We start from the raw sequence: 27330 nt of genomic DNA, 5'->3' as shown, positions 1-27330 counted from the left end.
CATCAGTGCCCCGACCTCACTAATGCTCTTGTGGCTGAATGGAAGCAAGTCCCCGCAGCAATGTTTCAATATCTAGTGGAAAGCCTTCCCAGAAGAGTGGAAGCTTTTATAGCAGCAAAGGGGGGACTAACTCCATTTTAATGCCCATGATTTTGGAATGAGATGTTTGACAAGCAGGTCTCCACATACTTTTGGTCATGTTTTGCATTATGCATTTGGTCAGTGGTTCTCAAAACTCTCCTCAGGTACCCCCAGACATTTCACAACATTGTTGTAGCCCTGAACTATCTCATCTGATGTACCTAAAGAGCTTGATGAGTAGTTGAATAAGGTGTGCTAGCTTTGAATATGTCAAAACTTGGAACACTATGGGTTCACCGAGAAGAGGTTTGAGAACTACTGCATTAGGCTTCACAACACTTGGTAAAATTGCCTATCTAGGTTAATGAAGAAAAAAAATAGAACTTTATGATTAGAGCACTAAGGTAAACTAAAAACGTTAAATATTGTTCATATGATTTATATGTTGGTATATTTTATTTGTATTAGTTCAAAAAGATGGTTCTGCACAGAGGCCACTACTATTCGGTCTAAATCAGTGACTGGATTCTGCTTCGTTAAACAACAACTGTAGGCAAGAAACCTCCCAAATCACTCTTCAATCTGTTGAATTTCATATAAAATGTCTCATGTGCTTGATTAACCTAATTAATTGTTACTGGCAATCAACACTCCTAATAGCCTGTTAGTTGTTATGGTGATCGAGATGTGTAAATGATCATGTAAATATTATTCTAAAGGAAAAATCTAACTCACTGAGTTTTAATTTAGCCTACATAACAAATTGAATGACATTTCTTTCCACATCCCATTAATAACCTCGGCAGCCAGTATGTCGCGCGCTTAAAAAATGATTCCAATCCAGATGGCGCACCTATCCTATCTGTCCTCCAATAAAGCATGGAACCATTCTGAAATCTGTGAAATGTTCCGTTCGTAATCGAGGACAGTCCATGAGTACACTGCTGCTGTACAGACTGTTCCGGGTAGCAGTGCTGAGCTGCGCGAGCTGCGGCGGCGCTCGGCACAGAACTGGTTAAAGGGTCAGGGTGTCTACTAGAACACTGTGTCCTCACCAGAGCGCAGCTACAGTACAGCCGGAACATTGTGTTACTTTGTGGCCACTTTCCAAGACCTGCCCTTAATTTGTACACTAAATGCCCCCCCCCCCCCCTCAACCCCCAGTTCCCTCCACCTTCTTCACAGTGTCATTTCAATTCTCTTCTCCATGTGGCTCAAACTCGCGTGTTGGTCGTCACTAGTGCCGGGGGGTTTCGACTGTAAAAAACAGAACATTAAGTACCCTGGTTGGTTATGAGAGGGCGGGTTTGAAATCACCGTGCTTACGTGCGTTGCAGAGCCAGTGTAGTGATACACCGGCTGAAGTTATAGCACACGAGCAACAGAAGAAGAGAAAATAAAAATTATAAATAGGTAAGTCACAGCTTTAGCCTATTTCTTATTATTTTATCGAAAAAGTGTAATTGGTTTGATTTATTGGGCATATTTTAACCAGCATGACCGAGTAGGAATCGAGTTACATTGTATCCAATTGTACCCGGTGAAACATTCAGGTGCCTCAGAATAAATAGATAATAAAATACATAAAAGTTTTCATTTTATATACTTATGATTCAGCATATTTGTCTTCTTTAGAATCAGTGTTCAACTCTATTAAGTTGGGTTCTAGGCTTATTTTCCAGATACATGTGGATATCATGCTCACTTCTATTCCTCTACGTATCGCTTGTCAATGTTTTTAATGAGAGTGGATTGAATTTACATCCAATGAAGGTTTTAATCAAATGCTATTATATAGGATAACTCTTTATAATTTTCGGTTCTTTCTCTCTTACACACATGCACACACAGTCAGAAACACAAAGAGGTGCACGCACACACACACACACACACACACACACACACACACACACACACACACACACACACACACACACACACACACACACACACACACACTGTGAATAATGTATCTAATGTCTTACTCTCAATTAATATTTTCAATTTCATTAAAGGTAAATCAAATTGACCTAAAATGAAAATGTAGCCCCATGTCCTCTTATTACAGGCAATTAAGAAATTGCAATTAACGTTTATGTTACATTTATTCAACATGCATCTCCAGAACCAATGGCGATGCAGTGAATGAATCATAGCATATAGGTGTGACTCTCCTTTGGGGAAAAAACAAACATGATTTTATACATTTCTTGTTTCAGTCTAGCTATTAACTGGACGACTGAGCAGAAGAGATATGAACTAGAACATGGTTAGAAATACATGTATCTGCCATTTTATTTGCGCCACAATACATGTATATACAATTACAGGTTGCATGTTGGAAGGCAACCAAGGCATTTATTGCAGCACATGTTCAAGGCTTGTTATGTGTGGGGGTTTACGTGGACATACAGTACCCTCAGTATTATCAGACCAAGGTTTCCTCCCAAGGTCTGCTTGGCCACATAATGGTTTACTGCATTTCAGCCTTCCTATCTATCTGCCAATGTTGTGGGGGCAGGTAGCTTGGTTCTGTGGTAGAGTACATGGCATTGGGTACACGTCTTTAGTATTTTATGGTGGTAAAGCTGGCAGTCAGATGGAGGACTTGGCCCACCTTCATAAAATCTCAGAGTGTGAGTAGTGATCTAGGATTAGGTCCCACCAACCTGTCCATGTAATTGTATTCATTATTAAGGGTAAACTAATCCTTTATCATCACTTCTACTCTTAGACGCTCTATGATTATGGGGCCAAGAGTGGTATGGTACGGATAGATGTGATGACGTGACCCTGTGGAAATAAATCAGAGAGAGAGAGAGTTGGAGAGAGAGAGTCTGAGAGAGAAAAAGAGAGCATTTCCAAGAAATTGCATCCAGCGATCGCCCTGAATGAAACGAGTCCAGACAGTATTGACTTAGCAGCACAGATACCTCTTACCTCGGGTCATATAATGCCCATGCCATTACATATTAGACCCCATTCCCTGCTTCTAGATGAAAGGGTACTCTGCTGTTACCTTCTTTCCCACCAAGGTGTTTAATAAAAGATCAAATTGGAAATGTGTAAATTTAAATTAAGTCTTGGAGGACAATGGAAGTTGACTTGTAAAATAAGTGTATATAATTAAAACCAACACTCTTCTTATTGTGTCCTATTAAATCAGAGAAATTCAACTAAAACCATTAGGAAAAGCTTTCTAAAGGGCCAAGCACTTCCGTAGAACACCCCGACAAGGGCTATATTTCCAATTCATTTTGTTTTAATAGTAAATGTTTTTTTTCTTGTCAACTTCTTTTGTCCTACAATATTTCATGAATATTTTTCACAAAACTCCTTCTTTGAACCATGGCAGACAATGTCTACTTAGCCTATGTCAGACAATATCCACTATGACAGAAAATGTCCTGTTCTTGTAGACAATGTCCTGTTCTTTCAGACAGTATCCCACTCTGTTACCACGTCAGTCTTTGTCACCCAGGACAGCCAGACAGTGTGTCCAGTTTATCTGGCGCTGCTCTTTATATGTGGATTAGCGTGAAGCATTGACTTGTGATGAAGTGCTTTGAGGCACAATGTGTATCTGTGAAGTGACTGTGCTGCTGGAGCTCTCAGGACTAAATGTTCTCGGCTTTGTTGTGTTCCGTCCCTGTATTTCTCCACAGGGTCTCTGAGTTCCACGCTCCCTCTGACTAAGAGACGCGCTGCTGGCTCTACCACAGCTGTAACTTATATGGATCATTCTATACCCAGATGGTTTGCATTTCCTCATCATAAAGATGAAGTTAAAGACACATGCACAAGCATTCTGAATGACTGGTGATTGGATTTAATACGGTGGTACATAATTACTGACAGTTACATTACACATTCAGTTATTAGAGTACCATAGCCTGTGTTCAAATGTTTTTTTTACAGAGTACTTCTAATATTTAGAATTCTGACTTTCCCCCCTCCAAAGTCAGATTGGACATTTCAGCAATAATTTACATCAATTATATATTTTTTTCTGCGTCAGTCCTAGCATTTCCACAATTAAAAAATTATGTAATGTGCGTTAGTCTCTATTTGTGTTGAGGGGAGCCTACTTGGGTATTGCCATCCGAAGCAGATGCTGTGTTCTGACTGAGTAGGTTTCAGATTGGTGAACACCATCAGATTGTGCCAGGAACTCAGAACAGAAGGAACATCGTGTTCCCCCCCACACACTCTACACACACACACACACACACACACACACACACACACACATACACTCTGCGCAGACACACACACACACACACACACACACACAGTCTTACAAACACACTGCGCAGACACACACACATAGACGGACACATACACACCCCAGATGGACACACACATACACACGCACACACACTACTGCGCAGATGAACACAGACAGAGATGGACAGAGGCAGACACAGACACAGAGGTGGACAGAGACAGAGTCAGACAGACCGACACACTGGGATACATTCCTTCCCCCACACAGAGCCACTCACATTTTAGGTTGAATTCATAATTATTTTACTAGATCATTAAATCAACTCATTATTCTTACATGTTATTGGTGTGTATGTGTGTGTGTGTGTGTGTTAATACATTTGGCCCTGTTAATGTGAAAGCTATAACGTTACAGCTCCTAGAACATGATGTTCCGTTCCAACTTTTCTTAGAAGTGATGTCCATTCCATATTAAGAAATGCCCCAGTCCCAGAAAAGAATGATCATTTTAAGCTTTATTACTATGGTTATTGATGTTTCCGTTAACAATGGCAAGTGATTACACGCTACTTATATCATTTTGACGTTTGTGAGAACAATTCTTACATACAGTCCATTCGGAAAGTGTTCCAATCCCTTGACTTTTTCCACATTTTCTTACTTCATATCCTTATTCTAAAATGGATTCAATTGTTTGCCCCCCTAATCAATCTACACACAATAGCCTATAATGATATTTGCAAATTTATTACAAATAAAAAATGGAAATATCACATTTACATAACTATTCAGACCCTTTACTCAGTACTTTGCTGAAGCACCTTTGGCAGCGACTACATCCTCTTTTCTTCTTGGGTATGGCACTACAAGCTTGGCACACCTTTATTTAGGGAGTTTCTCCCATTCTTCTCTGCAGATCCTTTCAAGCTCTGTCAGGTTGGATGGGGAGCGCCGCTGCACAGCTATTTTCAGGTCTCTCCAGAGATGTTTGATCGGGTTCAAGTCCGGGCTCTGGCTGGGCCACTCAAGGAGATTCAGAGACTTGTCAGGAAGCAACTCCTGCGTTGTCTTGGCTGTGTGCTTAGGGTTGTTGTCCTGTTGGAAGGTGAACCTTCGCCCCAGTCCAAGGTCCTGAGCACTGTGGAGCAGGATCTCTCTGTACTTTTCTCTGTTCATCTTTCTCAATCCTGACTAGTCTCTCAGTCCATGCCGCTGAAAAACATCTCCATAACATGATGATGCTGCCACCACCATGCTTCACTGTAGGGATGGTGCCAGGTTTCCTCCAGACACTTGGTATTCAGGCTAAAGACTTCAATCTTGGTTTCATCAGACCAGATAATCTTGCTTCTCATGGTCTGAGAGTCCTTTAGGTGCCTTTTTGGCAACCAAGAGGGCTGTCATGTGCCTTTTACTGAGGAGTGGCTTCCATCTGGCCACTCTACCATAAAAGCCTAATTGGTGGAGTGCTACAGAGATGGTTGTCCTTCTGGAAGGTTCTCCCATCTCCACAGAGGAACTCTGGCGCTCTGTCAGAGTGACCATCGAGTTCTTGGTTACTTCCCTGACAAAGGCCCTGCTCCCCAGATTTCTCAGTTTGGCCTGATGGCCAGTTCTAGGAAGAGTTTTGGTGGTTCCAAACTTCTTCCATTTAAGAATGATGGAGGCCACTATGTTCTTGGGGACCTTCAATTCTGTAGAGATGTTTTGATACCCTTCCCCAGATCTGTGCCTAGACACAATCCTGTCTTGTAGCTCTACGGACAATTCCTTCAACCTCATGGCTTGGTTTTTGCTCTGACATGCCCTGTCAACTGTGAGACCTTATATAGACATGTGTGTGCCTTTCCAAATCATAGCCAACAAATTGAATTTACCACAGGTGGACTCCAATCAAGTTGTATAAACATCTCAAGGATGAAACAATTTCTCAATTTCGAACTCATAACAAAGGGTCTAAATTCTTATGTAAATAAGCCATTTCTGTTTTTTATTTTTAATACCTTTGCAAACATTTCTAAAAACCTGTTTTTACTTTGTCATTGTGGGGTATTGTGTGTAGATTGATGAGGATTTTTATTTGATTGAATCCATTTTAGAATAAGGCTGTAACGTAACAAAATGTGGGAAAAGAGAAGGGGTCTGAATACTTTCTGAATGTACTGTAGACCTAAATGAAGCATCAAATCTGTTTGTGTGATGTGTGTGTGTGTGTGTGTGTGTGTGTGCTTGCGTGTGTGCGCGTGCGTGTGTGTGTGTGTGTGTGTGTGTGTGAGCGGGAGAGGGTGAATATGTGTGTGTATGAGAGAGAGTGAGAGAGTATGTGTGTGTGTATGAGAGAGATAGAGTGAGAGAGTATATGGGGTTGTATGAGAGAGATGGAGTGAGAGAGTATGTGTGTGTATGAGAGAGATAGAGTGTTTGTGTTTGCGCGCCCACAGGCACTTCTGTACATTATGAACAATAGCACCAGTACCCAGTTAGGTACTCTCCATCGGAAAGAGGAAGAGATGAAGTTGAACGAAACGTGAAATGTGAGAGCGAGGGGTAAAGAAAGACGCAGAGATGTGTCAAGGGAGGCGATGAAGGGGTAGAGTGCTGGAAGAGATGTATGGAGGGAAGACTGAGCACAATGATTAATAGTAAGCCAATTAATTTAGTTTATCATGTTTGACATGGATTGTCTAGACCAGCAGTGAATCAGCTCACTTGGTATCTAGGGGGCCAACAGATCAACTGTGTTACATCTACAAATATTGTATGTGTCGAACTGCTATGCTTTATTTGGCCAGGTCGCAGTTGCAAATGAGAACTTGTTCTCAACTAGCTTACCTGGTTAAATAAAGGTGAAATAATAATGAAAAAACTCCCCACTATGACTGACAGGGGGCGCTGTTTTGAAGCCACCGTGCCTACATCTTGGCACTCACCCACCATTGTAAAAATTATTTTGGAAGCTATAGAAAAGCATTTATTATCGTCTACACTTGCCACGTTTATTCTATTACATACACCTTCATGCATTCTTTTAATTAGATTATATAAATTAAGCATGAATATATATCAAATCAAATCAAAGTTTATTTGTCATGTGCGCCGAATACAACAGCTTACACCTGACAGTGAAATACTTACTTGCAGGCTCTAACCAATAGTTCAAAATAGTTATTAGGTGAACAATAGGTAGGTAAAGAAATAAAACAACAGTAAAAAGACAGGCTATATACAGTAGCGAGGCGATAAAAGTAGCAAGGCTACCTACAGACACCGGTTAGTCAGGCTGATTGAGGTAGTATGTACATGTAGATATGGGTAAAGTTACTATGCATATATGATAAACAGGGAGTAGCAGTAGCGTAAAAGAGGGGTTGGCGGGTGTTGGGTGGGACACAATGCAGATAGCCCGGTTAGCCAATGTGCGGAGCACACCTATATATATATATATATATATATATATATAAAACATTTGTCCTTAAAGAGGAAGTTACAGTGCCTTCAGAAAGTATACATACACCTTCCAAATTTGTTCATTTACAGCCTTATTTCAAAATAGATTTTTTTTTCTCTCACCAATCGACACACAACTCAAGACATTTCAGCTTTTCATTTTTTATTAATTTCAAAAATGTTCTACAAACAAAATTCCACTTTGACATTATGGGGTGTTGTGTCACACAAAATCTCAATTAAATACATTTTTAATTCAGGCTGTAACACAACACAACGTGGAAAAAGTAAAGGAAGGCATTATACCATATCCATTTTTTTTACTTAGCAATTAATTGATTCTTGAAAAATATAGCTTTTTTTTCCATGAGCTGTCAAACACCATGGGAAACCAAAATATAATTATTTTTCTTCAATGTAAGCAAAGTAAATGTAAACAAACACTATATAGCCTCAAAATATGGTTAAAACTATTATTTTAATTTCATGGATAGTCAGACCTTGCATCCATAGCTCTGTCTATGAATTTGAGAGTGGTTACATTTCTCCAGCTCCGTCCCTCAGGTTTTCACCAAAACAGGGGTGGGGAGGGTGTTTTGTTATTGTTTTTACTGCTGATTGCCACTTTAAAGTATCATTTTTTGAAAGTACTAATGTTACTGTCGCCACTACACTTAAATACATGTAATTTTGTCACTAAAACATTGAATTTAAATACTGTAGAATTCCATTCATTCCTATGGAGGACTACTTCTTCTGGAGAGTGCCAAAATGGCCGACCAGTGGCTTCAAAGACTCTCTGTTGCCAATATATTGCATCGGCAATCCAGGGTTTAACATAATTGGTTAGGGCCAAGGGGAAAGTGTAGGGAGAGAATTGGTATCAGCTGTGTGTGTGACTTCACTGTGGATGTCTGTGGAGGGCCACTCATAGTCAGCCAATTATGTGCTGTTATTTCCTATATGACAAAGGGGTTGTTCCACCTCAAAAAGCACAAGAAAGAGGACTTTGACACTCACCATCTCAGATTGTTCTGAAATCGTTTATGTAGTTATTAACAGATACAATGGCATTCCTGAAACATTATTTTGTTGAAATATAATTTGAACTGAGAAATTAAGCTAATTGATTGCACCCAAATTGGACAGATAATATTCAGATAAAATTCAATAAATATAGTGTGAAAGTACCAGGTTTTGACCACTAGGTGCTACTATTCTGGCTCTACAGCCACACTCTATTCATTTTGCTGGTCTCTTGTGTTTACACACAATTTCACAATTTCCTTTGTGTAGAAAACCAATAGATTTAGCTCATTATGAAAATTAATTGTGTGCGTCATCTTCACAATTCAAGCCAGTCCTCCATGAAAGCAATTCAGTGTGTCCTTATAGTAGCTTCAACCCAACTCTCCTTGAATAGTCCAACAAGTGGTCGCTCTCTGAGAGGGCTATCCCTATGCAATTCTTATTTGAACACTTTACCTACAAGCATAAAACCTTTGATGTAGAAATGGGCTAGGGACTAAAATGTTGTGACAACCCTAATCAAATAATTAATTGCATAAATGTCATGTTTTCAATAAAATGATCAGGAAACAGATTTATACGTATTGTGAAAGTGACATTTACCATTAAACTCAATGCAACCCAATACCATTACAATTGCAAAACAGTATACATTGTGTGTTTGGGACTTTTACCATTGAAGCCCATTAGAGACCATAACAATGAAACTAGTATAACTGCTGTAGCCTAATGGTTTGCTTGTTCACCAGGAATGGTCTAACAGTAATTAATATAGACCTTTTATGAAGGGAATAAACCACTGACAAAGGGCCCGTTTCCTGGATAAATATTAAGTGTAAAAGAAGGACAGACTGATTTGCTTTCATGGAGGACTGGCTTGATTTGTGAGGATGACACACAAAATGTGTTTTCATCATGAGCCAAGCAAAAGTAACCAGCGAGTCAGTGGCAGGTTTTTGACCATTTTTGGGGATTCCTTATGTCTTAAGGCGTCAGCATGCTTCAGTACGGCTGGCGCCTAGCCGAACTCTTCTAGCCGAACTGAACGAGTGTGCTTGAATACTCCCTTAAAAGACCTTCGCTTGAAAAATGAGAAAAACGGCAATAGTACTGTTTGTCCATTTTGAGGGCATAGCCAGTATGCACTTCCTCAAAACAGTCAGAATGAATCTACGATAACTCAAGAAATCTGTCATTCATTTGGATTTTTTTTGCCAGGGAGATCTTTGTCGTGCAATTTTACATCTATCCTAAGATGTTTGGTGCAGTGTTTCTCAATGAAACAATTTCACAACAAAGACATTATTGAAGAATCCCTACTGTTCACCAATCACCAACAACGAGGCGTGACTTTGGCTCCGAACTTTGGCTTGGCTCCTGAAAAAAATGTGCCCGAACTGCCCAAAAACCCCCCACCAAAGTCCAAAACGAACAAAAACGTTGCAAAATGTCATCATAATATATGCACAAACTCTTCCGAACTGTTTCGGCTGGGATGAATGTGGACACCTTTACTTATTGGTAGGAAGAGGTTTGGTCAAAATCGGATGATAGGTACTATATTTATTGAATATTATCTGAATCCTATAAATTAAAATGGGAAATTTGGGTGCAATCAATTAGCATCATTTCTCAGATATACAATGTAATTTCAACAAAATAGTGTTTTAGGAATGCCAAGCGTACCTGTTTCTAACCACAGAAACTATTTCAGAACAGTCTGAGACGGTGGGCGTCATGGCATGCTGTAATGACATTGAAAGACTCAAAGTCCACTTGGGATGTTTGATTTGTTAGCTTACAATGGGCTATTTGTATTCATTGAGCAAGAGACGTCAACAGCAAAAAAGTTTAATGAATGAATTAGCTAAGCATCAAGGTTATGTTGATGGTTTAAATCTGTTTCACGTTTGTTTAACAGTATGGTGCAAGTTGTTCAATTAGCTGTTAGATATTTTAGATAAGTGTTGGGCTAGCATCATGTTTTTAAATGTTTTGTTCTGTTTTCTGAGGTATGGTGAAATGATGACATTACAAACTGTGCAGAATTAAGTGTTACAGTGATTCTACTGTGCATGTTTCATCGTGTTCCTCAGTCCGCTTCAATTGAAGACATTTTTTCAGAAAATGTTTCTGTCTTGATTTTTAAATAGCCGACACCATCTGATATTAGATCCCTTCGTAGTTTTCACATTTTGACAATTTTATTCAACATAAGATTGTCTATCCCCTATAAAATATCATAATATGTCAGAACAGATGATTCAATATTCAATGACTCGATAATTGTATTAAATAAACAATGTATTTATCATTTATTTTAAATGGGTCAATAGGGCATAATACCCAACGTCACAGAAAACACTGAAGCTTAATAGCGTCAACGTTATATCTTAAAAGTTAGTCCATAGTTCACAGCCAGGCCAAAGATAAAACAGATAAAGACGTTCCAAAATCAACATTGACACAGTAAAGGTTAAAATGGCAAATATTGATAGCAAGACAGCATATGGAGAACCTGAGATTTCTATAACACACTTTTAATACCTCAGCGTTCTTTAGATAGCAGACACATAGCGTCATGGCTGATTGTGACTACGACAATTTTCTCATGTCCTAAGGCATGGTACCAGGCCCTAAGCTAATTGCCCGATAAATGGATAAAGTACATTTTTATCTTATCTTAACTTGTGAAAAGATGCAACAGGTGGTGGTAACAGAATATTCATTAAGATTGCTATTGGCTTTTCAACTAATTCTTAGTTAGTTGTCATGCAAATTGTCACCCATTCATTAAATATTTGTTGGAATTTGTAACTTAGACATTGCTTTCAGAGGAAAATAACTTGAACAGATCCAGGTGACTTTATTTACAAACTACTGCCATTTGTGCACATACACGTCTTGTTCTGGAACGGGGAGGATGGGGGTTGAGAGAATGCCAAGAAGAATGCCAAGAGTGTGCAAAGCTGTCATCAAGGCAAAGGGTGGCTACTTTGAAGAATCGTAAATATAAGATATATTTTAATTTGTTTAACACTTTTTTGGTTATTACGTGATTCCATATGTGTTATTTCATAGTTTTACAATGTAGAACATAGTAACAATAAAGAAAAACCCTTGAATGAGTAGGTGTGTCCAAATTTTTGACTGGTACTGTATACTTTCATACATTTTTTTAACTGGTACCTTTCAGAAGAGTCTTGTGAGACCTGTGGGCGTGCGTCCTAGAGAAAAAAGCCATTGTGTTTGTGACACATCGTGTGTGGCATTTTCAGTCACTAAATGTGAGAATTTTGTATTACAGTTAGTTAGGTCAGACCTACATCCACCAGGATAAGAAAGACACCAGGATAATATTATAATGTGCTCATCACCAGAAAGCTATTCAACAGTACCCAACAACGATGGTGCAGCATGTCTCACAAAGAGTGGCGGCACTGTTGCACCATCAGATCTCATATTTCACGGCCCAGTTTTTTTCAAATTGGAGAAGAAATACTTTTTTTTATTTGACCATGGGAAAAAACAAGCTACTGCTTAAATAGGTTACCACATTGCAGTTTTGGTTGAAATGAAACCTTCGACATTGTCAAAAGTGAATGTGGGCTTAGTATACTGCTATGAACCAGCATGTTTACTGGAGTCTTGACATTAGTATGATGATAGCAAATTCCCAGAGTTAGCATAATGTACTGTGGGCTGGGAGAAGGTTGGCCGTTGAGGCATATGAGGATATGATTTCTGTAGCTCATCATTAGAAAGCTTGTTTGGCTCTTCAACCGTCTCCCAATAATGTACTGTGCTGCAAGTCTCAAAATAAGTAACGGCACAGAGTTTACTCTCCGTTAGTCAGCACCTCTACGTACACTGCGTCAGCTCATGCATGTTATCAGAATGAAGAAGAAACAGAGTTGAGAGGTTAGAAACGTAATTCCCTGACTCACAGAATGTCAGAGATATATTAGCATAGCTAACACATTTACCTACTTAAAGCATATGCGTATAATTGATTACAGTTTAATTGACATTCAGGTGGTTCTGGAAGGCCTTTTTAAGGGGTATTTGTGTGTGGGTGGGGTTTTGTGAGTCTGTTATTACGTTGGTGCGCATCCCAGTTATAAACAATGTGTGTGTGACTCTTTTGTGCAGGGTTAGAGTGGCATGCCCAGATGCAGATATGACCACAGATAAGGACCAGTCCATGGATGACCAGTCTCCTGCTGTGGTCTTTGCTGCCAAGGGCATCGACGTCACTCCTAGCAGAGACGAGGGAGTTCTCAAGGTAGGCTTCAACCTCATTCCCAACCGCCTCTGTAAGGGACAAACTCTGTCTTGACATACAGCAACCTGGTCTCAGAGCATTTTGTATTATTCTGTATGTAAACCGAGACCCTCCCTTTAGTACATGTTACATTTCGTATGGTATGTATTAATTCGTGGATGTGCATTATCCATTTCTTATGATATGTTACGAATTTGCAAAACATACAATATGTTATGAATTTTCAAATATATGTTGCGAATTCCAATTTGTTGTAGGTGGTTAGGTGGCTAACGCTAACGTTATCTAGCTGGCTAAAATGGCTAGGTTAGGGGTTAGGGTTAAGGGTTAGGATTAAGGTTCGGGTTAAGAGTTAGGTTAAAAGATTAAGGTTAGGGGAAGGGTTAGTTATCATGCTAAGTAGTTGCAAAATAGCTTAAAAGTAGCAAGTATTTGAAAAGTTAGATAAATAATTAGATAAAATGCTAAAGTTGTCCGTGATGAGATTCCAACACGCAACCTTTGGGTTGCTAAACGTTCACCGTTATACACCTTCTCATCCACCTTCTCATCCACCCCAACCAACCACCTCCTTTCGTTTTTGCCTGTAACCATACCAAACGTAACATATCCTACTAATTTGAGTGTTTCAGATTTACTTTTACTATGTTACATCTAGTCTATGAGACCAAGCTGCATACAGGAGTGTAAGCTCAACTTATTACAAGCACACACACAAAGTCTTCCCTGTCACAGTAACCAGAGAGACTTCAGAGAAAGGCATCCTTCATAATTCTGCCACCAGAATCAAGAGTGTTCCTTTGTATTGAGCACATCCTCGGTGTTACCTCTAAAACAGAGCACTGCAAGAAATGCCTAGCTGTTAGGATGAAAAATAATAATAGGGGTACATGAAAAAGAAGCATGTGACACGAAGAAACCATCATCACTGTCTAGCTAGAGAAACAAGTACTAGCATGCTGAGTTGAGATTATCTCAGGGCTGACATTTGTTCTTTATACAGGTGGTGAAAAACAAGGGAGAGGATGGGGACAGACCCATGATTGGGGACAAGGTAGCAGTACACTACACTGGCAAACTAATCAATGGGAAGAAGTTTGACTCCAGTATGGAACGCAAAAAACCCTTCACCTTCAGTCTGGGAAAGGGTATGTCCGAGTCTGAGACGGCCTCTTACTGAGGTACTCGTTTCTAAACATCTCCGATACCTTTTCAGCTGAAGAAGAACTGTCATCAGGACATACAGATGTACATATTGTACATATAGCTTCTATATTATACTTACATTTTTGACATCTGTATATATGGAAGAAAGAACTCATCTAACTCATCCGCCGTATGTATCGCCCAAATGTCACTGCATATGTAGCCTACATCTGTTTGTCATGTCTCTAATTTTGTATCACTCCACAGGTCAGGTGATTAAGGGCTTGGATATCGGTGTGTCCTCTATGCAGAGAGGAGAGGTGTGCATGCTCCTCTGTAAACCAGCATATGCCTATGGGTCAGCTGGATGCCCGCCCAAAATACCTCCCAACGCCATGTTACAGTTTGAGGTAGGTAAAGCTTAGTGGTTACCAAGGGGATGATGGTATATAAGGCCTTCCTCTGCACGTAACAGGATTCCCCTTTGTATTCTGACTGTGCATTGTTCTAGATTCTCTCTCGGCATTGTGAACAGAACACATAACACTGTCCCTGTCATCATTTTCATCCCCATGGAATCTTTCGGTTACCGTTGTTTAAAAGTGTGCCACTGCTGCTAGTGTTGCTATGGCAACACATGGATGTCACGTGACATTTTTTATTCTGTCCTTACGCGTTTCTTCACTTCCTGTAGGTGGAGCTGCTGAGCTTCCAAGGCGAGGTGCTGACGGACGACGGCGGCATCACAAGGAGGATAAAGGTCAAAGGGGAGGGCTATAATAACCCCAACGACGGATCAACAGTCCACGGTAAGGTGGACATGCTCTCTCTCTATCACATTCACTGTGATCTAATTGACTGTGATCTTGGTGATCAATGTGTTAATTGATTTTGGTACAAAGGCTTTGTCTCACATTAACCAGGTTTCCATCCAACCTTTTTATTTGAGTAAAGTGCATGTTGGATATTTTTTATTTTTTTACGACAGGCCTGATCGAAACAGCAAAAGACTTTCCAAATGTCAACAAAGCAAATTACCCTAGACACAGTGAGCTCTTTTTGTGTCGGTAAAATACATTATGCGAGAAATGGTGGTATTATTATAACAATCATATCACAAAGTAAACTTGGAGTCAAGCAATGATACGCTATGTGGTCCTCTCACTACAACTCGGGAGAGCATACAGTTGAATTTATCAGGCTACAGATGAAATAAGTTGTGATGAACGTCACAGGGTGGTGAAAGTGCACGGTGATAAGCTTGACGCTCCTTTCCAATAGAGGCTCCTATACAATAAATATCGAGGGTCTTATTCTGGTGACATGATGATCGAGGCTTGGCTGCTGTTTGACAAATAAAAAGAATCTCGCTATTTTGTCCATAATAACGTCACCATGTTAGATAGCCTACCCACACTGTATATCTGCAGGCTTTTTGGGTAGAGCACACGTGCCAAGACCAGAGTGGGCATATTCGCTACATAACCGCAATTTATTTGGCGACAAAACCAGAGTTGACAATGTGATGGAAACCCATTTAACTTGTATTTTTTATTCAGTACATGGGAATTTAATCACCAAAGTTATTTTTATGTGCACTACGTCATCACCGACAACCCTTTATCCGCAACAAGTCAATTAGAAGGAAACGCATATCTGATGGGAAAATGCGCATATTGTATTTATTCAGATTTTGGGGATAGTCACATGAAAATCTGTCGCCAATTGAATGGAAACCTAGCTAGTGACTGTGAACAGATTTATTGTGATCAAAATGTTTACAGATTTTTGTACAGTCTCAAACAAGACAAAAAAAACACATTTTGAACACTCAAACTAAACATGTTGAACAATCTAAACTATATTATGCTATCTGAACAGTCCATTCCCATTAAGTAAAATATAATAATATTAATATTTACCATTCAAAAAATGATCTTATTTTCCAATTTCCTCCTGTGTCCCACAGTACACCTGGAGGGTCGCTGTGAAGAGCGTCTGTTTGACTCCAGGGATGTGCACTTCGTGGTGGGCGAGTCAGAGGACATGGGCGTTCCTCTGGGTGTAGACAGGGCCATGGAGAAGATGCAGAAAGGAGAATGCTGCATGCTCTACTTAAAACCTAAGTAAGAGCTTCTACTCTACTCTACTCTACTCTACTCTACTCTACTCCCTATCGCTAGTGGTGACTCTACTCTACTCTACTCTACTCTACTCTACTCTACTCTACTCTACTCTACTCCCTAACGCTAGTGATGACTCTACTCTACTCTACTCTACTCTACTCTACTCTACTCTACTCTACTCCCTAACGCTAGTGATGACTCTAATCTACTTCTTATCGCTAGTGATGGAAAGGATTTCTGAAGGCTTTGGTACTTTTACCAAATTGTTCCAAAAAGCGGTTAATTTCTCGTAGCTTCAATATTTGTTCACAATGCACATTAGTGACATCTGCTGGTCAACAATAAATAGCAGCGTGTGATTATCAGATAGACTTTTCGTTCTCCACTGGTTTTATCAAAACTCTGTGGCGCAGTAGTACATTTTTGGCATCAGTAGCCTACATTTGGAATTCCTGCTTCCCTTTTTTGCCTTCAAGTTTAATATATATATATATATATATACACTGCTAAAAATAAATAAAGGGAACACTTAAACAACACAATGTAACTCCAAGTCAATCACACTTCTGTGAAATCAAACTGTCCACTTAGGAAGCAACACTGATTGACAATACATTTCACATGCTGTTGTGCAAATGGAATAGACAACAGGTGGAAATTATAGGCAATTAGCAAGACACCCCCAATAAAGGAGTGGTTCTGCAGGTGGTGACCACAGACCACAGTTCCTATGCTTCCTGGCTGATGTTTTGAATGCTGGTGGTGCTTTCACTCTAGTGGTAGCATGAGACGGAGTCTACAATCCACACAAGTGGCTCAGGTAGTGCAGCTCATCCAGGATGGCACATCAATGTGAGCTGTGGCAAGAAGGTTTGCTGTGTCTGTCAGTGTAGTGTCCAGAGCATGGAGGCGCTACCAGGAGAAAGGCCAGTACATCAGGAGACGTGGAGGAGACCGTAGGAGGGCAACAACCCAGCAGCAGGACTGCTACCTCCGCCTTTGTGCAAGGAGGAGCAGGCAGGAGGAGCACTGCCAGAGCCCTCCAAAATTACCTCCAGCAGGCCACAAATGTGCATGTGTCTGCTCAAACGGCGTCCACAGGTGGGGGTTGTGCTTACAGCCCAACACCGTGCAGGACATTTTGCATTTGCCAGAGAACACCAAGATTGGCAAATTCGCCACTGGCGCCCTGTGCTCTTCACAGATGAAAACAGGTTCACACTGAGCACATGTGAGAGACGTGACAGTCTGGAGACGCCGTGGAGAACGTTCTGCTGCCTGCAACATCCTCCAGCATGACCAGTTTGGTGGTGGGTCAGTCATGGTGTGGGGTGGCATTTCTTTGGGGGGGCCGCACAGCCCTCCATGTGCTCGCCAGAGGTAGCCTGACTGCCATTAGGTACCGAGATGAGATCCTCAGACCCCTTGTGAGACCATATGCTGGTGCGGTTGGCCCTGGGTTCCTCCTTATGCTAGACAATGCTAGACCTCATGTGGCTGGAGTGTGTCAGCAGTTCCTGCAAGAGGAAGGCATTGATGCTATGGACTGGCCCGCCCGTTCCCCAGACCTGAATCCAATTGAGCACATCTGGGACATCATGTCTCGCTCGATCCACCAACGCCACGTTGCACCACAGACTGTCCAGGAGTTGGCGGATGCTTTAGTCCAGCTCTGGGAGGAGATCCCCCAGGAGACCATCCGCCACCTCATCAGGAGCATGCCCAGGTGTTGTAGGGAGGTCATACAGGCACGTGGAAGCCACACACACTACTGAGCCTCATTTTGACTTGTTTTAAGGACATTACATCAAAGTTGGATCAGCCTGTAGTGTGGTTTTCCACTTTAATTTTGAGTGTGACTCCAAATCCAGACCTCCATGGGTTGATAAATTTGATTTCCATTGATAATTTTTGTGTGATTTTGTTGTCAGCACATTCAACTATGTCAAGAAAAAAGTATTTAATAAGAATATTTCATTCATTCAGATCTAGTATGTTTATTTTTTTGAGCAGTGTATATATAAAAAAAAGCTGAATTTATGGCTTTAATTAGGATGCTTAAGACAGAAGCTTATACTATACTAAATATAATTACAATTAAACCTAAATACAATTATTTGAACAACAGTGCAGAAAGTGTGGTTTCAATTTTGCCTTCATCAGGATTCGACCTCACCCTCACATCCCTGAATGTTCCCTACTCTACCTGCCAACACCTCGATCACATCAACAGTGTTGAACTTTTGTTGCACACATATCCAGATGATGCTGAGTACCATTTTGCGAAATGACACTGTCGGTGTGATCGAGGCGTCAGCGATTTCAACGCATACCTCGAAACTCCGGTATCAAACTTACATCATTACCTATTGCTGAAGTGTCCCTGTTGCAACACAATACGCTCATACCCAAATAATGTTGTTGACTCATCCTATACTCGTATTTTTCGTCAAGATAAAAAATATATATAAAAAAAAGACATCCAAAACCCCACCTCAAACTTATATATCAAACAGAAAAACGTCTGCTAGTTCCTCATAGAGGATGATGTCATCATCCTGAGGAGGAAGAGCTAGCCAATCAGTGGTCTACTCACATGAATTATTTTGAATGACCAGTATATGCCCACACCATTGCAACATAGAAAATATTTTTTGTAAGGAAAACTATTACACTCATATTGTAATTAGTTATGGGTAATATTTAATAGAAATCTGGAAAAGTTAACTTTAAAGGGTCAATCTGCAGTTTCTACATACATTTCTGAACTTATAAATGATTGATATTGATATATACCCATTGGTTCTTGAAGAATATACCTCATAAATACCGCATGAGCTTAGTTCAACTGTTGTACCCCAAGAGAACTCCAATGTTTGTAAACAAACATCGCCTCAAAACATGGTTAAAACTATAATGTTGATATCATGGATGGTAAGACCTTCCATCCATATCTATGATTTTGAGAGTGGTTACATTTCTCCAGCCCCATCACTCAGCTTTTTACCAAAACAGGGTCAGGGAGGATGCTTTGTTATTGTTTCATCTGCTGATTGCTGCTTTAAACAAGCATCACTATACAAAAATCTTGACTTTATGTTTGCCTTTCATGGAACGGGTGTATGTCAGGACTAGTCAGCCATACAATACTCTCTGTCTTGTTTTTTTGTAGGTATGGTTTTGGGAAAGAGGGTAGAGCACAGTATAAGATTGGACCAAACTCAGACCTGGTGTATGAAGTGACTCTAAACAACTTTCAGAAGGTGAGTTCTACTTGCTGGATTAGATAAGGTAGCAACAATGTGTTCAAGTATCCTGTTAGTGTCCCTGGAAGATACCAACAGATTGATTTGATTTGAGCTGGTGGAGTTTAGACAATGAGGGTCTCAGTTAGATATTGCATGATGGCAGAGTGACCCTGGAGAAAATAATGGGAAGAAACAGGCATCATCTCAATGAAAGTCATCCTCAAATCTCCCCCTCTGAAACATAACAATATGTTTCCTTTCCAAGGCCAAAGAATCCTGGGAGTTGGATCAGAAGGAGAAACTGAGATTGTCCGCCACAGCCAAACAGAAAGGGACCCAATATTTCAAGGTAATAGTGGGTCATCTCTGTCTTTCAGAAAATAGACAACAATCTCATGGCATTTGGATGCATCTGTGTGTGAATATTTCATTAACTTGAACCAAACCCTGTGAACTTGCAGAACTTGAACCCTGCAAACAAGTTCACAAGGACATTTTTCAATTACTTAACGATTTATTTAGTCAAATAGCGACATTACAACCTGGAAGAGTGATTTAATTAGAAAATGTTCTTCAACAACGTGCATTATGAAGAGGTGACTTTTTAGACATTGCTCAGATGACTAAAGTCTAGTTAAATAATCGACACCTCATGCCGCACATTGTTGAAGAAAAGCTTCAAAATCACAACTGCGAGATTATAATTAGGTTCACAGTTTTTTTGTACTTTGTACATTGCTTTTGAACTATGAAAATGTTGTCTAAAATCTTGTTTGTATGAGAGACCTGCTAAACGTAGCCCATGTGTTGTCCCTGGATGTAGGCGGGGCGTTACCTTCAGGCAGTGGTCCAGTACCAGCGCGTTGTGTTGTGGCTGGAGATGGAGTTTGGTGTGGGCAAGGAGGATCAGCAGAAGCTCCAGGACTTCCTACTGGCTGCCCAGCTCAACCTGGCTATGTGCTACCTGAAGCTGAGAGAGTACGCACTGGTTGTGGAGAACTGCAACAAGGTACACTCTCACTGCATACCTGGCACCACGCATGAGAAACCCCACAAACATATACACGTATACCATACTGAAGCCACACAGGGCATGCAGCTAACACCTGTTCATGGAATAGCATACAGTTACATTTACATAACATTTAAGTCATTTAGCAGACGCTCTTATCCAGAGCGACTTACAAATTGGTGCTTTCACCTTATGACATCCAGTGGAACAGCCACTTTACAATAGTGCATCTAGGTCTTTTAAGGGGGGAGGGGGTGAGAAGGATTACTTTATCCTATCCTAGGTATTCCTTAAAGAGGTGGGGTTTCAGGTGTCTCCGGAAGGTGGTGATTGACTCCGCTGTCCTGGCGTCGTGAGGGAGTTTGTTCCACCATTGGGGGGCCAGCGCAGCGAACAGTTTTGACTGGGCTGAGCGGGAACTGTATTTCCTCAGTGGTAGGGAGGCGAGCAGGGCAGAGGTGGATGAACGCAGTGCCCTTGTTTGGGTGTAGGGCCTGATCAGAGCCTGGAGGTACTGAGGTGCCGTTCCCCTCACAGCTCCGTGAGGCAAGCACCATGGTCTTGTAGCGGATGCGAGCTTCAACTGGAAGCCAGTGGAGAGCGGAGGAGCGGGGTGACGTGAGAGAACTTGGGAAGGTTGAACACCAGACGGGCTGCGGCGTTCTGGATGAGTTGTAGGGGTTTAATGGCACAGGCAGGGAGCCCAGCCAACAGCGAGTTGCAGTAATCCAGACGGGAGATGACAAGTGCCTGGATTAGGACCTGCGCCGCTTCCTGTGTGAGGCAGGGTCGTACTCTGCGGATGTTGTAGAGCATGAACCTACAGGAACGGGCCACCGCCTTGATGTTATTTGAGAACGACAGGGTGTTGTCCAGGATCACGCCAAGGTTCTTAGCGCTCTGGGACGAGGACACAATGGAGTTGTCAACCGTGATGGCGAGATCATGGAACGGGCAGTCCTTCCCCGGGAGGAAGAGCAGCTCCGTCTTGCCGAGGTTCAGCTTGAGGTGATGATCCGTCATCCACACTGATATGTCTGCCAGACATGCAGAGATGCGATTCGCCACCTGGTCGTCAGAAGGGGGAAAGGAGAAGATTAATTGTGTGTCGTCTGCATAGCAATGATAGGAGAGACCATGTGAGGTTATGACAGAGCCAAGTGACTTGGTGTATAGCGAGAATAGGAGAGGGCCTAGAACAGAGCCCTGGGCGACACCAGTGGTGAGAGCACGTGGTGAGGAGACGGATTCTCGCCACGCCACCTGGTAGGAGCGACCTGTCAGGTAGGACGCAATCAAGCGTGGGCCGCGCCGGAGATGCCCAACTCGGAGAGGGTGGAGAGGAGGATCTGATGGTTCACAGTATCGAAGGCAGCCGATAGGTCTAGAAGGATGAGAGCAGAGGAGAGAGAGTTAGCTTTAGCAGTGCGGAGCGCCTCCGTGATACAGAGAAGAGCAGTCTCAGTTGAATGACTAGTCTTGAAACCTGACTGATTTGGATCAAGAAGGTCATTCTGAGAGAGATAGCGGGAGAGCTGGCCAAGGACGGCACGTTCAAGAGTTTTGGAGAGAAAAGAAAGAAGGGATACTGGTCTGTAGTTGTTGACATCGGAGGGATCGAGTGTAGGTTTTTCAGAAGGGGTGCAACTCTCGCTCTCTTGAAGACGGGAGGGACGTAGCCAGCGGTCAGGGATGAGTTGATGAGCGAGGTGAGGTAAGGGAGAAGGTCACCGGAGATGGTCTGGAGAAGAGAGGAGGGGATAGGGTCAAGCGGGCAGGTTGTTGGGCGGCCGGCCGTCACAAGACGCGAGATGTCATCTGGAGAGAGAGGGGAGAAAGAGGTCAGAGCACAGGGTAGGGCAGTGTGAGCAGAACCAGCGGTGTCGTTTGACTTAGCAAACGAGGATCGGATGTCGTCGACCTTCTTTTCAAAATGGTTGGACGAAGTCATCTGCAGAGAGGGAGGAGGGGGAGGGGGAGGAGGATTCAAGAGGGAGGAGAAGGTGGCAAAGAGCTTCCTAGGGTTAGAGGCAGATGCTTGGAATTTAGAGTGGTAGAAAGTGGCTTTAGCAGCAGAGACAATGGAGGAAAATGTAGAGAGGAGGGAGTGAAAGGATGCCAGGTCCGCAGGGAGGCGAGTTTTCCTCCATTTCCGCTCGGCTGCCCGGAGCCCTGTTCTGTGAGCTCGCAATGAGTCGTCGAGCCACGGAGCGGGAGGGAGGACCGAGCCGGCCTGGAGGATAGGGGACATAGAGAGTCAAAGGATGCAGAAAGGGAGGAGAGGAGGGTTGAGGAGGCAGAATCAGGAGATAGGTTGGAGAAGGTTTGAGCAGAGGGAAGAGATGATAGGATGGAAGAGGAGAGAGTAGCGGGAGAGAGAGCGAAGGTTGGGACGGCGCGATACCATCCGAGTAGGGGCAGTGTGGGAAGTGTTGGATGAGAGTGAGAGGGAAAAGGATACAAGGTAGTGGTCGGAGACTTGGAGGAGTTGCAATGAGGTTAGTGGAGGAACAGCATCTAGTAAAGATGAGGTCGAGCGTATTGCCTGCCTTGTGAGTAGGGGGAAGGTGAGAGGGTGAGGTCAAAGAGGAGAGGAGTGGAAAGAAGGAGGCAGAGAGGAATGAGTCAAAGGTAGACGTGGGGGAGGTTAAAGTCGCCCAGAACTGTGAGAGGTGAGCCGTCCTCAGGAAAGGAGCTTATCAAGGCATCAAGCTCATTGATGAACTCTCCGAGGGAACCTGGAGGGCGATAAATGATAAGGATGTTAAGCTTGAAAGGGCTGGTAACTGTGACAGCATGGAATTCAAAGGAGGCGATAGACAGATGGGTAAGGGGAGAAAGAGAGAATGACCACTTGGGAGAGATGAGGATCCCGGTGCCACCACCCCGCTGACCAGAAGCTCTCGGGGTGTGCGAGAGCACGTGGGCGGACGAAGAGAGAGCAGTAGGAGTAGCGGTGTTGTCTGTGGTGATCCATGTTTCCGTCAGAGCCAAGAAGTCGAGGGACTGGAGGGAGGCATAGGCTGAGATGAACTCTGCCTTGTTGGCCGCAGATCGGCAGTTCCAGAGGCTACCGGAGACCTGGAACTCCACGTGGGTCGTGCGCGCTGGGACCACCAGATTAGGTGGCCGCGGCCATGCGGTGTGGAGCGTTTGTATGGTCTGTGCAGAGAGGAGAGAACAGGGATAGACAGACACATAGTTGACAGGCTAGAGAAGAGGCTACGCTAATGCAGAGGAGATTGGAATGACAAGTGGACTACACGTCTCGAATGTTCAGAAAGTTAAGCTTACGTAGCAAGAATCTAATTGACTAAAATGATTAAAATGATACAGTACTGCTGGGGTAGGCTAGCTGCGTTGTTGACACTACCTAATCAAGTCGTACCGTTGAGTGTGAAGTTTCTACAATGCTGCTTTTCGCGAGCTAGCTGGCTAGCTAGCAGTGTTGGTTACGTTACGTTGCGTTAGGAGAACGACAATAGCTGGCTAGCTAACCTAGAAAATCGCTCTAGACTACACAATTATCTTTGAAACAAAGACGGCTATGTAGCTAGCTATGTAGCTAGCTACGATCAAACAAATCACACCGTTGGGACTGTAATGAAATGAAATGAAAATGTGATACTACCTGTGGAGCGAAGCGGAATGCGACCGGAATGCGAAAGTTCTATTCAGTAGACGTTGGCTGGCTATTGGCTAGCTAGGAGTGTCTCCTACGTTAAGGACGACAAAATAGCTGGCTAGCTAACCTCGGTGAATTAAGATAATCACTCTAAGACTACACAATTATCTTGGATACGAAGACAGCAAAGACAACTATGTAGCTAGCTAATACTACACTAATCAAGTCGTTCAGTTGAGTGTGATAGTTACTACAGTGCTACGGTAGCCGGTGAACGTATGCTAGCTGGCTAGCTGCTAGGCAGATAGTTGTCTATGACTTTTTGCTCTGGGTCACTGGGGTTGTATACAAGTATTAATCTGTTTGACAAGCATTAAAATAACACCTTTTCAACCATTCTGTAACTTTTTCTAAACAGCTTTATAAACTTATAAACGCCCTTTATAAATCCCTGTAGGTACACCTTAATGTTACAAATATAGTATATATGTGTGTATGTCCCAGGTGATAGAGCTGGATGAGAAGAATGAGAAGGCTCTGTACCGGCGTGGGAAGGCTCGTCTCCTCCGTAACGAGTTCAGCCTGGCCATGTCTGACTTTAAACTGGTGCTGCAGGTCAACCCCTCCAACCGGGCGGCACGCGATCAAGTATCCATCTGTCAACGCAATATCCGGGAACACCACGAAAAGGACAAGAAGATCTATGCCAACATGTTCCAGAAGTTCGCTGAGCGTGACGTCAAGGTCTGGATCAACGTCTTTCACAGTCTGGATGGGTTCCATCCCAAATGGCAACCTATTCCCAATATAGTGTACTACTTTTAAACAGAGACTTATAGGCCCGGTCAAAAGTTGTGCACTCTATAGGGAATATGGTGCCATTTGGGATGCAGCCTGGATGTGTAATCAGTTGTACAATCTGACCTGGTTCACTGTTCTGTTTGAGTAAGTGGATACATGTGATATCACACGTTTATCTATTTTAATCATCTCTGCTGTGCTGCTGACCTATTGTAGTCCATTGTTCATGGTTTAGAGATTCATGCTTACTGGTACTAGACTGACACCTAGTGGTAGTATTGAGTAGCACATTTTTGCTATCAAATTCTCTCATTATAATATATGCCATTTAGCAGACACTTTTATCCAAGTGACTCATGCATATATATTTTTTAAATGTATGAGTGGTCCTGGGACTCAAACCCACTATCCTGGCATGGCAAGAACCATGCTCTAGCAAATGAGCTACAAAGGACCACTCATTTGATGCTTCCTTTTTACTCCATAATCTATTATCAAGTTGTGTCTTCATTAACAAAAACATTTATATTATACTAATTCATATTCCAAAACCAAATGTAGGACAAGTTATTTATTTTAGCACAATGGAAGAAATCTACAAATGACTTCCACAAACATTCTTTACTCAAGTCTCTCTCCTTTGTATCTTTGTGCTCGAACAGGCAGGGAAGGGAAAGAGGAGGAGGGGGGAGGACAGTGGAGTGATGAACGAGAACCATCAAGTGGCCATTAAGAGACGACGCAGGAGTCAGGACCATGGCCAGGACTGTCCCTGATGCTCCAGAGGAGGTCTGGAGGAGGGCAAAGCCAGGGGGGCAGGTCTCCCCTCGCTACCCACACAGAGACCAGGGGTCTGAGGCAGGGACTGGACGGGGCTGGACCACACCCGTCCACTCTGATCTCATCATCCCCTACCTACCCCTCCACTATGTGTGCTGTACCCAGCATGACAGATAGAGGGCGTGAGTGGGGAAGGCTCCAAGCCGAACAGCAATCCTTTTTTCAGTCTATAACATGGAATCCTGTCCAGGTCTTGTCCTCAACCTCATGCGTTGTGCAATTCCTCCAAATGCACACCTCAATTTAACTCAGATCCACAGACTGCATTATGTTGATAATCAAATCAAAATGAATCACATAAGATAATACAATATAATATAATTTTGCTTGGCATTGCATTTTCCCATTTTGCACATACAGATGAACAACAGGTGTCATTGTATTTTGGTTGTTTTGATCTATTGGTTGGGATGTCTGGGGTTGCCTTACACCTTGTGCTTAAACTCACAATTGGAATCCTAAATATATTTAACTTCACCACGTGGAACAGTGGTGCGACACTGAGCCACTGTAACAGACAAAACAGCTGGCATCATCGTCACCTAGTTGTCATGACACCCGCAGTCCCAAAAGACTAGTTATGTTTAGACAATGAGTCATGCAGTATATTTGCACAGACATTTTGGCTGAAGAACCTCCCACTCTTTACTCTTGAACATAGAGAATTAACAAGTACAGACTCATGGACCATTGCATGCTGCAGATGCTACATACTGTTATGTGTTTGCTACTCTCTTTGACTGTCCGGGAAGTCCAAAATCAAAGAAAGTCCATTAATGAAGCTTTAAGTCTCAGCTTTCCAAGCTGCTGTCCAGTCCTCTCTGACTTCAACATTTCATTCTCTCCTGGACAAATGCTTTTTTCCATCTACGCTGTTAGAATTTGAGTTATGTGACGATGATAATTAGGGCATATAGATTCTAGTTGTGTAGTTCTCTTCCTCCCCAGTTCTGGAATGGGTGACTGTACTGTCTTACCTTTTAGGACACTTATTTCCCTCTACTAAAAGAGTGTTAAATGATGGACAATGATTCACTTCAATCTTCAGCAAAGATTGTAAAACCACAGATGTTGTCTTTTTAGGAAAAGTAACACTCAATGATTTGGATAAAATCTGGGCTTTATATTTTTGGACATTTGCTTTTGCATTCGTTGGACATCAGGCCTTTGGGTGTCTTACTGATATTATCATTGTGAAACAAAAAAAGGCAGGCTTAAACTCTCACTATAAAAAGAAACCATTGAATCCTTGTGCGTTTGCTTTTTTATTTTTATTAAAAATGTCTATACCCAACAAACACTGTTTTTGAAGGCTCACAAGTGGTGCAGTGGTCTAAGGCACTGCATTTCAGTGACAGAGGCATCACTACACACCCTGGTTCGATCCTGGGCGGTATCACAACCGGCCATGATCGGGAGTCCCATAGGGCGGCCCACAATTGGCCCAGCGTCGTCCAGTTTAG

The 27330-nt window shown here is 42.3% G+C and overlaps 1 protein-coding gene across 2 annotated transcripts; it reads left to right on the top strand.

Annotated features, from left to right (window-relative positions):
* Positions 1 to 1265: 1265 nt before the first annotated feature.
* On the top strand, positions 1266 to 27113 carry LOC115142970 (peptidyl-prolyl cis-trans isomerase FKBP5-like). 2 transcript variants are annotated; one of them, XM_065001752.1, is made up of 12 exons: positions 1266 to 1494; positions 3747 to 3900; positions 12937 to 13069; positions 14073 to 14217; positions 14483 to 14625; positions 14910 to 15024; positions 16185 to 16341; positions 19514 to 19604; positions 19855 to 19938; positions 20413 to 20598; positions 24731 to 24970; positions 25690 to 27113. In XM_065001752.1, the coding sequence occupies exons 2-12, from the start codon at positions 3815 to 3817 to the stop codon at positions 25801 to 25803; spliced, it is 1494 nt and encodes a 497-aa protein (XP_064857824.1). In that variant the 5' UTR covers positions 1266 to 1494; positions 3747 to 3814; the 3' UTR covers positions 25804 to 27113. The 2 variants fall into 2 exon arrangements, with proteins under 2 accessions (XP_064857824.1, XP_029538756.1); XM_029682896.2 differs by lacking the exon at positions 3747 to 3900 and having other exon boundaries at positions 1267 to 1494.
* The last annotated feature ends 217 nt before the right edge of the window (positions 27114 to 27330 follow it).

This window comes from Oncorhynchus nerka, linkage group LG15 (genome assembly GCF_034236695.1).
Source record: "Oncorhynchus nerka isolate Pitt River linkage group LG15, Oner_Uvic_2.0, whole genome shotgun sequence".
NCBI lineage: Eukaryota > Metazoa > Chordata > Actinopteri > Salmoniformes > Salmonidae > Oncorhynchus > Oncorhynchus nerka.
Note: the sequence above shows the minus strand (reverse complement) of the source record. Positions and strands in the feature narration are given on the sequence as shown.